This window comes from Centrocercus urophasianus, unplaced genomic scaffold (genome assembly GCF_019232065.1).
Source record: "Centrocercus urophasianus isolate 14NV4802_14NV808 unplaced genomic scaffold, USGS_Curo_1.0 seq_22, whole genome shotgun sequence".
In the NCBI taxonomy this organism is placed as follows: domain Eukaryota; kingdom Metazoa; phylum Chordata; class Aves; order Galliformes; family Phasianidae; genus Centrocercus; species Centrocercus urophasianus.
This window is the reverse complement of record NW_024884778.1, coordinates 6,501,322-6,517,359: the sequence shown is the minus strand read 5'-3', so window position 1 is coordinate 6,517,359 and position 16,038 is coordinate 6,501,322. Positions and strand designations below refer to the sequence as shown.

The 16,038-nt window shown below is 48.4% G+C and overlaps 1 protein-coding gene across 3 annotated transcripts in view; it reads right to left on the bottom strand.

Moving 5' to 3' along the window:
* The window catches only part of CADPS (calcium dependent secretion activator), a 173,076-nt gene extending 157,128 nt beyond the window's left edge, over positions 1-15,948 (bottom strand). For all 3 annotated transcript variants that reach the window (XM_042823751.1, XM_042823752.1, XM_042823750.1), the window contains exon 1: positions 15,577-15,948. In XM_042823751.1, the coding sequence (XP_042679685.1) occupies positions 15,577-15,948 (372 nt within the window). The remainder of the gene's footprint in view (positions 1-15,576) is intronic.
* Positions 15,949-16,038: the final 90 nt, after the last annotated feature.

Genomic DNA, 16,038 nt, shown 5'->3' with positions numbered 1-16,038 from the left:
ATAATTTGCTATGTGGTTACAGTGCACACACTCTGTTTGGAATTACATAGCACACAACCCAATCAAACAGCACTAACAGCACTGGGTAGTTAAATCATGCTGTGATAAAAAAGGAAAATGATTTTGTGTAGGCATGGAAAAGTCTCCCATGTACCTCGGTCAAAGTGGCACCTACTGCCAATTATCAGGTTGGCAAAAAAACCCATCCGTTACTGAGGGTAATGGTTTAACTTAACACTTGGAGCGCATAGCTGGGGGTACATTAAGTCATTTGCACAGTGTTACTCAGCTGTCAGCAGAGTGAAATGCAGCTGAACACAAATACAGTTGTACTGCACTGTAAGGGGAAAAAAATAAAAAAGCAAAAGCATCAGATGCGCAAGGAGTGTACAAAGGAGCAGGAGAGAGGTATCAGGATGGGGAGCAGGAACAGCAGAAGGAATGTGGAACAGGGGCAGCCTGGGAAGACCACCGAAGTCCTCCAAGCACTGGAGAAATCTGCTGCAAAGAGGAGAACAACATACTCCCCATGCCCACAAGAAGAAATAACAGGTGTAAATTGCAGTGAGGAAATCAGAAGCAACCTGAGTGCTTCCAGGCCCGCACCGAGTTCAGACAGATCCTTCCAGTCCTATTTTAACAGGGCTCCTGTTCTGGACTCCAGCTAGATCAGGCCAGCTCTGGCTGCATCCTCAGCTCCAAAACGCTTCCTTCCCCAGCTGTCTGACAACGGTTTATTTTCCTAGTGAGCTAAAAACATTACTATCCTGCATGTGGCTGCCCAGCAAGCATGCTCCTCAGGCAAGTGCTGCAGTGAACACTTGCTGCAGATGTTCTGGCTAAGGAGTGGCAAAGCTGCTTTTAAAAGGCCCTGTGCCTTTTAAAGTGAAAATATCATATTGGCATGACCAGCCCTGTGACATACTGTAAACTGCAAACCTTACCCCATGACTACATCTTGATACCATAAACCAGAGGTCAGCCTGGGCTTGCAACCAACGCAAGTTCTCCCTGCAAGGAGCCAGGCATTGCACCCAGAGCCACACTGCATGCAGTCCTACAGCACGCAGCCACCACTATATTTATTCTGGTACATTACAGTGGGAAGCTTTAATCTGCATAATCGCCTCAGAGAAGATTTCATTCAGTGAGGGGAAAGCAATCACCATTTCATTTGCAGCCAGTTGCCTTCCCAGGGTCTTCAGTTATCAAAGCCGGAGGGTCCTGGCAGCATGTGCACCTGCCTGGATGGTTTTGGGAGACAGATTCATGCTTCCAACAAAAGCATCTGCAGATGCTCAAGGTTTTCAGCCTCTTTTCAGAGCCATTTGTCTCCTCCCAGCTGCTCCCGCTTTTATCTGACAGTCTACAACCCACATGAAGAAAACAACTGGATATAATCCTAGATTAAAGGGATTGTAACACAATTAAATACAAGTCATACCCTTGATAGAGCCTGCTGTCGTCATTCACAGAGCACAGTTCTCAGACATTGGGAGGTGTGCAGATGGTGGCATTTGGGATACTCCTTACAGTTGCTGGTTTTCCTATGCAGGCATTTATGCCTCCCCACATAGGAGAAAGGAAGAAAAATCAATCATGTTCTTATGCAATGCTATGTCATGAACCCATGGAGACTTCACTTTGAAAACTAGAGATTTAAATCCTGGTGGCTCCAGCCCCTGAGCAGGACACTGCCAGCTGCAGCCTGGGGCTGAGGGGTCCTCAGTGCCCAGCACAGTGACTGTGGTGGTACAGTGGGAGGACAGAACACACAAAGCCTGCTGCAGCAAGCACCACAATAGCCAAGCAACAGCAAGAACCCACCAGGAAGTCTTTGTGACTTGATCCTACCTCTGGAAAGCCACAATATTCTTACACACACAGATGCATATTTAAAGAAAAAAGGCACTTGAATATTCTGCTCTTTCCAGTCTGGTAGCTATAGCAGCTTGACTCGATTAAGAAACTTGAGAGGTATGAAAACTACTTATTAAAGGAGAAAATTTCCAACTGTCTCTCTCTTGTGAATTGTGGCAGCCAAAAAATCCAACCCTAACATAAAGACGTGCCTGAAGGTAGCAATTTTACTATCAGCAACATAATGACTCGTATCACTGCTGTCATCTTTGTTGGGGAAAAGTAAGCCAGGTATTGTGATCATTAGCTTTTTGATAGAGATTATCACTTTAAATGAGGATAAACATATGCATTTTAATAAGGAATGGAAGGAAACAGCCCCGAAATACAAGCAGAAGAACCCACAGCTTGTGCCAAACCCGCATGTTTCTTGGGGAGAAGCTGTGGAAGCACGAGGTAGGAGGCTGCTGCTGCTGTCAGAGGATTAAAAATCAGCAGAACTTGACCTTTAATGCTAAAATTTAAAGCAACGACCTGGCTTCTCATGCTTCCATTCCCTAATGTAACCATAATCAGATTTGTGGCTGAGATCAGAAAACTGTTTGCAAAGAGCAATTTACATGCAGCCTTCAACAAGCCCGGGTGACACAATACAAAGGACAGGAACACAGGCTTTTGCAAGTCCTGACTGAGCAAGTTTGAAGCTGAGATGCATATTAAGGTCATGGAACAAGGTCTTCTGCAGGTGACAGCAGCAGTACATCACGCTGCTGAGTGCTTGTACGGAAAAATTGCACTGCAGTCAGTGAGTGCTTGGCTGGGATGGGAAGCTCTTGTATGAAAACTCAAACCAGACCACACTTCTGCTCACAAAGCTGCCATAATGTCCAGCCCTTACAACAGACAACAGGGAGACCAAGACTAAAAAGCTGTCTTCTCACAGCTATTTTAATGGGATACAGGAAAAGCTAAGAGCACACTGGAGTAAGCTGTTTATAAATGCCGTATGAGATGCAAAAATCCCTAACCCTGGAGCTTATCCTGCTCTGTGCAAGGCTGTTAATGACCAAAGCCAACAGCAAAACCTCCAGTGACGCAAAGAGAATCAAAACACAGCCCCAAAGCATTCGTCACTGCAAACACACTGAAGCTGAACACACTCGGGACACATTTTAATTTACCGTTCTCTCATTATGAACGAATGTGTTTTTATCTGGTGTTTATTCCAGAACAACAAATAGAGGCAGAATGATACACCTCAGTGGTGGATATCTACTTGCGACCAGTCACTGGAGAAGGTGCAAACAAGCAAGGACACCTCTGAAAGCCAGGGGCTGACATTTTCCATGCACTGGTAGGAGAGTTTTCCCTATGTGCTGCTGCGTGAACTCTCAGAAGATGCCTGCATACATCACCTTCATTTACTTATTCTTTTATGCAACTTGCTTATTGAACCAGAGGTTGAAAAGAAAGAATAAGGAACCTCAACCCAGCGTAAGAAAGGACTGCCTGAATTCACCAATACAGATCAAAGCTATCACTGTGGTCTTGTGTTATTGTCAACCAGTTTTAAATACACGGTACTGGCGAGGCATCAGGAAAGGGAAAGAGCTTTAGTGGAAAGGCATGGGAACAGACCCCAAAAGCAGCTCTTCAAAAGATGACCCAAAAGTACCTGCTCTGAACTGGAGATCATGTTTTCCTGTTCACACCGGACAGAAGGACTAAACGATATTAGAGCCCACACTGCATCTCAAAGCCCTCGGAGGGAAGGGAAAGTGGTACTTCATATTTCTATAAAACAATTAGTATTGACAGAACAGACTATAATACAGCACTCAGCCCAGAAGAGTAATTAACTACTGCTGTAGCTTGCTTACTGGATGCAGATAGGAGGCAAGGAGTAGGCAATTAGGGAGCAAAGAAGCATGCCAGGCACAGGGATCTGCTGTGACTGACTACTGACCTGCAAGCTCTGTGTGAAGAGAGCATCAGTGGTCAAAAAACACCTCACATGAGCCACGAAATGGAGTGCCTGGAAAACTAGCTGCAAGACACCCTACACCTTCAAGTATTTCTCCACAAAAGCTCAAGGGGAAATCAGCCCGGAGAGCTCTAGAGATAGCCAGAGCTCCCTGCACACAGTTTTGTGATGCTTCAAATAGCCTTGAAGAGAACAGACCTCCATCACAGTTTGGGGTCCAGAAAATAAAGGATACAAAGTACCTAAACCTGTAGAGTTTCTTCCCCAAATACAGAGAGGCACTATGAATCCACCTCTAAAAGGCTTGGGAAAACCCACCTAGTAAGCAGGCTTTGTAACACACATCTGTGATGGCCCTCTAAGCCCGCTCCCCTACAAAAGCATTAATAAAATCAGTGGGGCTCTCTATGAAAGGAAGGCAGACAATTCTGGTATTGCTTCCAGCACGGTCTGAAGAACACTTCCCTTCCTGACAGGTTTATCTTTGAGACAAAAGCCAGACCCTTCAGACCCCCAAGGACAACATGGCACACGAGCTCTTTCTATTGCTGGGCAGCCTCAGTGGGAGCTCACAGGCCTCTTCCAAACGAAACTCAGGGAAAACCAGTCCATGCAAGGCTGCTGTGCTGGGCCAGAACAAGTACCAGAATGACTCAGTCATTCTTTCTGGGCAGCCCAGACTCTCACAGCACAGTTAATGGTTATCAGGGAAATAGAGCTGAATCTGAAGGCACCACCAGTGCCTTCAAACGTGCTCTGAGCAGGCTGGGTAAGGAGAGGTGATAAAAGCTAATGGGAGCTTGCAAGGTGTGGGGAATCAGACTGCCCCGAGATCAGTGCTGCAGGAAGCTCAGGGCCAGAAATGGGGTTCTGGCAACACAGGGTCTCTCCTCTGGGGCCTGTCTGCTCAGCCTGCAGGGACAGAGCAGAAGATGCTCTGCCTGGTTTCATGCACTTTCAGGGCATCGGCTTTCCAGCCCCCGTGGGAAACACCTGTGGCTACAGATGTGGGGTAGGGAAAGGCTGGGCAATGTTATTTAAAGGATGCATTAAGTCAAATAATCTTATCAGCCCCAGGGAATCACAGCCGAGTTCTGAAGTCACAGCAGTGAGTGCAGGCAATGCCACAGAGCTGCTGTCATGCAGATCAGGAAACCATTCAAAAGCAGAGTACTTATTTTTCATTTCTTCTCTTTCCCAAATGCTATTTTTAATCCCAGTACAGTCAGATGAGAAAGCTTTGCTTTCACTGGAATATTCCACATGACACCTCCAACCCCTTGTCTTTTTCCATCCCAAACTTAAGCAGGGAGATATCTAATTTATGGTTTACTACATTTAGCAAACATGCCAGTATCCCTCACCTCCTCAATTGTAGGGGTGTTTCCATGCAGTATGTCTCCTACAGAAAGGCACAGAGGCTGTGCAGCCCGAGATGAAGGCACCACGACCTGCCTTCTTGGAGCTGGCAATGTCACAGCAGCAGTACTGGACCACAGTAATGACTTTCTACATCACTCCCCTTCCATTTTCAGCATTCCAGCCTGCCTGGCTCAGTTTTGCTGCAGCAGCTCCTCCGTCCCCATGTGGGCAGCACATCAGCACAGAAGCAGCCAGCAGGATCTGGAACAAAGCCTGGCAGTGCTGGTGCTAGGAAGGCAGCAAGGGCAGCTTCGAGGTGCTCAGCTCCACACTGCCTTACTTCCACACCCAAACTGCTTCTCGTGCAGGTGAGATGGTGGAATTGCTGCTGTGCCGTAACTCCGAAACACTTCGCATGTGGGCACAACGCTACTCCCATCACTGAAAGCCTAATTTCAGTGCACGTATCTGCATGAATGCACAAGGTAAGAACTAAAAATAGAAGTATCCTATTTTAATGCATCTAGTCAGCAGGTACAGAAGCGGTGTAAACAGTGATTCAGCAGCAGCCCATGTGATGCAGGTTGTTCCTCTGCCTCTGTCTCCCTTTGCTTGCAGCCCTACCCTCCTGCCTTGTTCCTGTCCCTCTGGCAGAGGGTAGTGGGAGTGCTTGAGAATCCCCCAGGCAAGGTCTGAGCTCCAAGGCACGCAGCCATTTATAGAACTGCTCTATCTCCATCATTTATTCTAGTGCTGAGTATATTTGAAACCATAATTAAGTGTTCTGCTGTGAAAATAGCTGCATAATTCACATTTTGCTATTTTTTTCCCCCCATTCAACTTACAAGCCTTGTGTCTACAAACCTGAGTCATCCAACCTGGGGGAAAAAAAGAGTCTTGATGTATAACCACAGCGTATGGTTGCCATCTCTGGTGCAAAGTAGTGCTGTGAGTCCATAAACACCACTGACAAATTGCACAGGATGACACCAAGGACATTTTTCAAGTCCTGTGAGATTTGCTACACAAACTGCTATGACCTTGTACATGATTTCAACAGAGAAAAGTTGTTGGTTTTTTTTGCTGGTTCACACCCTCTACTTTCTCATTAATGTTTGCTGAGAAGCCAGAAAGAGAAGAAGATACATGAAAAACAGAGAGGCTGAAGAGCAGAAATAGCATCTTTCATTTACAATACATTTTCTAAAACTGCGACTTAGCTCTTCGAGCAGAGGGTAAGAAAATATCTCCCAGCCTTCTCACCACTCCAGCTGTTCAATTCAAACTCTCAAAGCCAACGGGAAGAAAAACCTCCCAAGCACATACCCGCCCTGCTCCAAGTGCCTGTGTGAGCAATTCCTCCCTCCAGCCCCCAGAGTCTCAGGGCTAGCAGTCTCCTTTCTGATTCAGCAAGATGCACTCCACCTCTAGGCTCTGCCTCCCAAAGCCACGAGGGCCATGGGAAACTCCTCAGACCTGCTATTTAGGGATGCTCAGAAGCCTCTGGCCATGCCCTGCTCCATAGAGCACCCTGCCCTGGCCCCTACTTCACCCTGCCCAGAGCACCCATGGGATGGGAGCACTGACAGCATCCTCAGCAGCCCGCCCATCGCCCATGGGACAGGGATGAAGGGCAGGCCTTCTTGCTCAGCATCCATGCATCACAGCGAGGCAGCACACACCACAGGCCAGCTTAGGGCTAAGACACTCAACAATACTAATAATCATCAAGCCATTAAAATCATGGGAGCTGTCACTGCAGCTGCAACTTTCTGAGTCATTTTTCTATTATTTGAAGGGGAATAGCCCTTGGAGGAAATGAGTTCTACATGGGGACAGCAAACATCTGAACAAGTGACAAAAATATCATGCTAGGATCTTCCTGTACAGCTTTGACTTGCCAGCACACAACTCCTAGCAAGCATAATTGACTGGGGATAACTAAAGCACACAAGGATTTCAACTTTATCTCAGAATGGATTAAAGTTCTTCCTAGTCTCACCTTGACGTGCACTGAAGTCTGAATGATTTGCATTTTGACGTCTAATTGAAATGTGTGTTGCTGTCTGACAGGTTCCAATCTCCTCAAAAACATGCTTGCGTGCCTCCCTTCCCAAAGCAAACACTTATCAAAAGTTTCACCTTGAATATAGGTCACAGCATTGCAATGCAAGTAATCAGAGCTGAAAAGAAAGAAAAAAAAAGAAAAAGAAGATTCTAGGTACAAATATATATATATTTGGATACACGTATATATCCATATATATCCAAAAAGCACATCTGTTCTCTTGAACCACAGCAAGGAAAGATTATGACCATTAACATGAAGGTTATGCAGCAAAAGAAACCATTGGTTAAAGAAGAAAAATATCACTTGGTGTTATCTTTCATCATTAAGTTTTCATGGAAAAAACACTGTGATTGGCGTAGTCTGAACATACATGAAATGTAAAGAGACCATCTGACATCACTGAGCCGTAACAGCACAAGATAAATGGAGATGATTTGCCACACTACTGGAGCAGCTGTAACTCCCTCGCAGACCTGCAATAATAAAATGAAAGGATACAGAAACAGCAAGCCATCTGCTTTCTGGCTGGCCACTGAATCTTGTGCTTTCAGTGGACAGAATGGAACTGGGGGCCTTGTTCTTCTGCTCGTGTGGGTTTAAGCAGCTGAGCTGCTCCACCAGTTTGACAGCCCCTCTGCAACTGGTCTCACATGGGCTGTCCTGCAGCCAGCTGAGCCGTGTGCCACAGCCACAGGACAAACATCTGGAGGCCAGGATGCGGTGCAGCTCACGCCAAGAGCCCGAAACAAGGGCAGTCAGCACGTGGTGCATCCACACACAGAGAGGCAGAGCCCCGCCGTGCTCTGCAAAGCCAGGGGAGAGCAGCAGCCAGGACCTGCCCTTCACACCTCACTGCCATCTCGCTTCCATCTCAGCATGGCTCATGTAGCCAGGTCTACATGACACCCCCCGTGTGTAAATTAAACATTGGCTCTTTTTATCAGCAAGTGTGTACAACTTGTAAGCATGAATTATGCAAGACTATTAACTGCCTTATTAGAAGAGGAAGCAGCTGTGCAGGCTCTGGGAAGGAAACATGCAGTTGCAGAAGGGGCAACCCACGGATATTCAGTGCCTGAACTGCAGCAATGGGTCTGGTCCTCTCTCGCATCCTGCCCTAAACAATTACTGCAGCACCCCATGAGCCCACAGCACTCAACACAGGAGAAAAAAAAAAACCAAAACATTTTATCGATGGCAGATCAAGAAACAGCACCTTGCTGAGCAGCTCAGGAAACTGCCACACAGTTTGGGCCACCTTACTGGTGAGCTGCAGAGAGCCACGGGCTGGTGAGCCAAGCCTGTGACACTGAATCTTTGCAGAGCTGACATCATGCTTAATAGGTGTGCTAAGGGCACAGCGTACCTATAGGCTGAGAAAGCTTTTGGTACAATTTCACATGAAATATTAATCTCTCCAGTCAATAGGAATGCTATTAGGATAGAGTGCCTGGGATGTATGCAGTTGGGAACAAAGTAGGTGCCTACAGGGGAGGCACAGACTGGTATTAAGGCCAGGTTTATTTACTGTATATAGCATGAAGCAAACATCAAACACCACGATTACGTTTACTGATGATTCAGAGTCGTGTGGGCTCCTCAATACACAAGAGGAGGTCAACAAAGCCCTGGACAACTGTGAGCAAGCAAGCACCTCAGGGGATAATTAAATTAATTCAAGCTATGGAAATGCCATACAACACGGCTAAATCATAGAGCAAATAACAATAGAAAGGACTTTGAACTCTGGGACAACATGAGACAAACCCAGGCTACCGCTGGCTCCCAGGTACAGATGCAGTGTGCCAGGTGCCACACAAGCACAAGGCCCACATCTATTTTAGCCATCAGAGAGAAAAACACTAATAAAGAAACCCCAGTAACAGCAGTTGTGTGTTCTCAGCCCAACACACATGGCTTTGGAGAGGCCGGAATGCACAGGAACAGCTCGTGACGCAGCAGCCCTGTGTATGTGTGGTTGCAAAGGTCCCAGGAGAGCACGGCTGATTCACAGCACCTGTGACACCAACAAATCAGCACCATGGGGACTGAGCTGGTGTCACCACAGCATGGCACCCTCCAGCATAAAAAGTGCTTTGGAAGAACACAGTTTCCCACCAGAACCCTAAAAGCATAGGCAGCCTGCATCGCTTACCTGCCACTAATTGCCAGAGCTGCACTGAGGAGCCCTGCCTGACACAAGGCAGCTCCCATAGCAGACACCAGCACATCTTATCCAAGCCACCTCACCCAACAAAGGAGCCCCTTGCTGGGACAGCCCCAACGGAGTGCTGTAGCAAGACCACACAGAGCATCTAGAGCTGCAACATGAGACAGGACACGGGAACAGAAGAGAGAAGTGGCAGTCGCAAAAGGCCCTGAAGGCAAGGAGAAGATGCTAAATTTGATGAGGTTGAGGAAGGGAGCCAGAGGAGGAATAAATAGAGCTAATGAGAAAACAAGGCATGAGCATTCAAAAACCTGTAACACACTGCTAAACAGCAATAAAAAGGCAATTAGAGTTCCGAGATGCATGGAGGGTAATTGCATGAACTATAAATAGGGGATAGGAAGACTGTCCCGCTCAGCAGGATCTGATTCACTTTTGGGGTGACTTCTTTACAGACAGAAAAATTCTGGTCTGAAACAGAACCTGACAGAGGAGAGTTTACAGAAAGGAGATTGCAGAAAAAATCTATCACATATCTCTCTGCATGAAACACGCGCTTTGCAATGGGAGGCTTCAGAGGTCTGAGCTTAAGGAACTGGAAATAAAAGCAGCAGAGATGCAGAACCACCTTAGAAATGGAGGCGTAAAGTGATCTCTTCTCCCTGGTTATCCTCCTCCAGCCCCCCTCACCCCTCCACACAAGCTCCCACCTGGGAGCCCACACGCTATCTGCACAGCCCTAACTCCAGTGAGGCCTTGGCCACACACCAAAACAACCCTCGCTGCTCCAGCAGCTGCACATCCCCAGCTACCATCAGCAGACGGGCCCTGCCTGGAGGCCCAGCTGGCAGAGGGTGGGCTGGGGGCACCCCGCACTACTGAGCCCAGCAGTACAGCTGCAGCTGAAGCAGTGCTCAGTGTCCTTCCTTCATCCTTGCATCGTCACCATGCAGGTAGTGAGGCAGCTGGTTCCTGCTGTGTCACCCCATTAGCTTCCTTCCGAGGCAGCAATGAGTCTGTAATCTCTGATTACAAGGTTGGGAGCAGTCAGCTAAGATGGAAGGTAAAGCTTGAGGCCTTGACAGCTCCGTGCTGGCAACACACAAAGCTGAACCAGGAAAGGATATGTAGCACCTTAGAGAAATTTCCCTTTGGCTTGATTTTTAGCTTGTGTGATTCTCACATTACACCCCAGTACCTAAGACTCTTCTATCCAGATACAAGAGCAGCAAACCCTTCCCACGGTGGAAGCAATTAGCTGGTGGGACCTCAGCTGGGAGAGCTTGCTTCCAAGCTCAGACAATGCCAAGTAGAATCACCTGGGTACAGTGGGGAACATGGTAAATTCCCCACTGAATTCCCCTGCAGGCATAAGCACACCCTGTATGCCTAATCAGTTGCAAACATATCTCACAGCTAACAAACTTTTGTACTAACTTACAAAATCCACACACTCCCAGCACCGTCCAATCCAGCTCTGTGTGTATTCAGGATCAAATTCAGAAGTCATAGCTGACACGATGCAGTTCATAAGGCATCAGTCCAGATCTTGTGAGACTGGATGGATTTCTATAAGCCATTTCTTAACAAATAGCCCTTTTTTCCCCCCTCAACTGCCAAGCAGTTAACCAAGCCAACCAAGCTACTCCCTCAGGATCCCTGCCCAAGCAGAAGATATGCTGCTCCATGCAGGTACAGGACCAGATTCAGTTCATACCCAGAGACACTTGTCCTAGATCATTGCATCTGGCTGAAAATCCCACTAAAAAAGGATCAGAGGTGGAACACGCAGTCTAGCACCTGTAGACTGTCTCATCCTATTCTGAAGGCAATCAGTGTCCTGTCCTTGGGAGAACATCACCCTAAATCAGCTCGAGTGGCCATTGTGGGACAATTGGCATGCAACCCTATTTTGCCAGAGTGCTTGTACAACACATGGTCACATCAACCCCAAGTCCTGCTGAAGGCAGCAAACTAAGCAAAACTAATCCTGGAGCATGACTGAATCTAGGTTTCATTAAGTTAAGCCGCTAACAGCTGGGTGTGGACAGACCTCTCTGGTCTGCAGGATGGAGCACAGGGCTTGAGAGTCACGACTTGTGTGCGGAGGCAGCTTTCCACCCACTCTTGTGTCAGCTGAACTACACAGCTCATGGTGCATCCCATAGCGATGGGTCATGATCAGGTAGCCTGTATTTGTCATGCTGCTGGAAGTCCAAGCTCCCCATCCTGCTCTGAGACAGGCAGGCTTTGAACCACAGTAACTGTGAGCACTGCATGGCTTACCCCAAACTGAATAAACACTTGTAAGACATTTTGATTCAGGTGTTTAAATTTGAGGAAAGGTCTGACTTGTTTATCAGCCTGAATCACAGGCAGACAGTGCAGAGTATGGTCACTAAAAGCACTTTCTCAACCAACAACTGCACACACACAGCAAACTCAGTGACAGCACTTACAGGTGGTGCTCATAACGATGCCCATCCGACCCAGAAGAAAAGCCGGGCAAGGCAGAGGAAGTCTCCTAAGCTCTGCTTTCCCTCCTGTGTGCTCCAGGCTGTCCTAGAGCAGGGAATGAGGCCACCTTCCCTTCTACCTCTGCTCCCAGGAGGAAAGAGAGCTGGGAACAAAACCCACCTGGCAGGGTTCCACCCATCCCCCTGGGTGACAGGTCCCCTCTCCTGAACTCATTGTTCCAATTAACCTAGATTTCTGGAGACATACTACAGCAGAGATCACTCTGAGGCTGAAATCCTGGTGCTGCCAAAGCCACTGGCAGAACTGACGTTGACACCAACTGAGCAACAGCTTTATTGATCATACCATATCTATTAAGCTTCACATATTAATCACATATACATAACTAAACGTAAGCAGGATGCTTACCTTGCACTCCTCTGGATTAAAGTACTGGCAGCAGCTAACAAGGGGTTGTATTCATACACTGCTAGTTCCAGTGCTGTGATGCCTGGGTTCCTATTGCTGAACTGCACTAAAAATTAATTACTTCTTCAGCTAGCAAAAGAAATACATATGGAAATGACTTAAAGACCACATCCCACTTAGGTGAATTGAGCATGAGTGACTCACAACTTGTCAGAAGGAATTACAAACTGTGCAAGAGGCAAAGTGCTTCAGGGAGAGTAGTGTGTCTAGACTATGCAGAGCAAGGCTGTAAATTATACTTTCTGCAAACAGTGGGCTTTAGCAGGGGTTGCATGATCAGATGAGTCCTCCCCTCTGTCAGTTCCTAACATCTCTGGCCTGAGAAATTGAATAATTGAATCATTGGTCCAGATCAGGAGCTGCAAAGTTTTACAGCAACCGAAGACCAAGCTTCCAGCCCATTTAATTACCTGCTTCCCGATTCAATCAGCTGCAAGCACATAAATAGCCAAACTATGGCAAATATTTAATATCGGCTAGAATTAAATTAAGATAAGGAACTGGCAAAATAAATGATAAGTGTTTTAACTGAAAATAATCATTTTCTGTGGATTCCAGACAATTCGCTGAGCACAACACCCGTGTTCTGTTCTCTGCGCTGCTAAGGAGCAACGAACGAACAGACAGAAAGCAAGAAGAGTATATCAGCTGCTTTCCTCTCCTGGCTGCAGAGCTGCACACCCCACAGCTCTGAGATCTCCCCAGGTCCAGCAGAGCAGCACCTGACCACACAGTCCCAGCTCCCCCAACAAGTCCCACCACACCACCACCTGAGTCACAGCAGTCCCACAACGACACGTCAGCAGTTTGAAGAGAGAACTTGTGCAAAAACAGGATGAGAGCAACAAGTCAACCCAGGAGAATGAAGAAATACGTGATTATTCAGAAGGCTGTGTTCACTTTACTAAGATCCTAACCGTTGCAGCACCTGTACGCATGCCAAGAAGGCAGAAAGACTGTATTTTATGATGCATTGTCACAGGTTTAAGAGAGTTTGACCCCACATACCTGCTCTGCACTAAGCACAGTGCTTAAATCGGTCACTGTTCAGCAGAGCACAAGCTTAAGCTCTTTGCTATTTTGCTAGCACACCTGACACCACCTGCAGGCTTTCAGAAGGACCCAAACAAGCTCCAGTGAGTGATATGCAGCAAAGCTGCTATTTCCATCCTGGTTGCATTTGCATCACTTACAACAAAACCAATTGCCCTCTCTTCCATCACTGAGATGGAGAAGGAAGCTACAAAGTGGACTCAGCAGCACCGAGTAGCTCAGCAGGATGCAGCGATCTGCTATTTGCAGTGCTTTTGGATTTGCAGCAATACACAAAGTTCTCATTACAAAGACTAAACCCAGCAGAACCTCCCCAACAAAACTCTGTGCTAAAGGGGGAAGGAGTCCCACACAAGTCACCCTGGGGTCTCCTGCAGGCTGGGAACAGAGGGATGGGGTTTTGGCAGGAAAGTCAAAAGAGAGAAGAAAGCAGCAATCACACGGAGCCCATAAGGAGCTCTGTCAGTGCTCTGAATGACTTCAGCAGGAGTCAGGCTTAGGAACATGGACAAGGATTTACTCCCAGGAAGCTGTGACAGCTGAAAATGGGAACACACAGGAGAAGAAAACCCAGAGTGAAATCACCTTTAAAAGGCTGAATTCAGTTTGACATGTGTTGTCACGTTAAATTTAGCTTTCCAAACTCCATTTAAGGACCAAGTTTGTGGGAAGATGCTAGGCCCTTGTGAGACATCTATTTGAGCTGTATTTTATAAAGAAGCCAAGCATGTTTCCCATACACCACATAGAACAGATTATTTTCTCCCCAGGTCCTACACACCCTCTCCATTCCTTTGAGTCTGCTGCCAGGTCATCAATTTTCCCATTTCTTTGTTCCACCTGCACATCCCTGCCCTGTCTCCCACCCCTTCCTGTCTCTGCACAGCACTGACCTCACAGCTGCATCTCACCCTCCTTCCCAGCCTCACACCCCACACAAACAGATGCTGCTTTTGGAAAAACTCCTTTCTGTCCTCAGTTCACTTTCACGTGAGGAACAGCTGCTGGGTTTGTTTGCTCAGATTCCTCCAAGATGAGGAATTACATAAATTCCATTACATTCTCCTAGCATGAAAAAGTTAGGTAGGAAACAAAAGTCAAGATTACTTTGAAAATCCACAACTTACTGAAAAAAGGGTTGTGAGCAAAAAACACGTATCAAAAACTCTCTAAACCTTGTCTTATCTTCAGCCACATGCTTCCTTCTCACAAAGCAGATCATCAACCTTCCAGCAGCACCAGATTGTCCTATACTGCCTTTACGTGCAGAACGGATACACTTCCCTACCTCCGTATGTTGCAATGACTAATAATAGTCCTCTGGTGTAGCAGAGCTGAATGAATGTCATTCCCATCAATACACCCAGGAGTTTCCCTGGGTATAAAGGTCATTTGTGGAGGCAGGATGCTACCAAGACTACAAAGGCCACCTATGAAACTCAGCTAAAACCAGAAATAAACAACTGCTGTCCAATCCTGAGCTGTGTCCCACCACAAAGAAGAATGGGCTGTGTTTGCTGGAATATGTCTGCGTCCCTGTGCTACAGAAACTTCGTGTCTATACTGATGAGCACAGCCAGCCCTGTGCCAGCCCCAGCGCCCAGACGAGGGGCTCCTGGCACAGCTGGGTGCCACTGTGACACACGCAGAGAGGACATCGCAGCCGCCGTTCTGTGGCAAAGCCCTGCTGTCACGCTTTGCCAAGGAACTGGGGAGCACACGTTGGGAGAAGTTGGAAGGAGGCTCTGCAACTCCTTAAGTCAACTCCCAAAGAAAGGAACTTTGCAGTAAGTGCAAACTTGCAGACTCCCTTTGGAGGAGGACAAGGCGCAAGCCATAAACGCTATTTGTCTCCTTTCAACAACCTCCAGCTGGCCAAAATCCCGGACATCCCCAATTCCCATATTGCATAACCGGAGCAGTGTCTGGGCGGCAGCGGAGCCGCCACCGGGACGGGGCCCATAGGGGGCCAAAGTGCTCCGCGCCGGGACTGCCCTTGGGGCGCCCGGGGGGCGTCGGGGCCGGGAGCGGGCAGGGGGCGGCAAGGAGAGCCGGGGGGCAAGAGGCGGCGGGGACAAAGCGCCGCGAAGGGCGCAGGAGGACGAAGAGGGCAGGGCAGCACCGCGGTACCTTCTGCTGCCGGCGGGCCATGTCGGTGGGCTGCTTGGCGTTGAAGGGGTAGGCGATGCAGCGCATGACGAAGACGTAGAGCTGCAGCTTCCTCTTCCTCTCCTCCTCCTCGCGCTGCAGCCGCTCCAGCTCATCTTTCTCCTTCTCGCTGGCCACCGACGGGCTGGGGCTGGCGGGCCGAGCCGCTCCCCCGGCGCGCCCGCCCGGCTGCAGCCCTCCGCCGCCGCCACCGCCTCCTCCGGGGCCGGGGCCGGGGCTCTCGCCGGGGCGGCTGGGCGAGAGGCGAGCGGCGGTGGGAGCCAGCGGCTCCTTGCCGCTCTCCTCCTCCACCAGCTCCTCCGACTCCTCCTCGCTGGACGACGGATCCAACATCTCTGCGGTCGAGGCCGGAGCAAGGGCTAGCGCGGCGCGGAGCGGCTCTGCCCGGCTCCGCTCGCCGCCGCGCCCGCGCGCGCCCCCGCG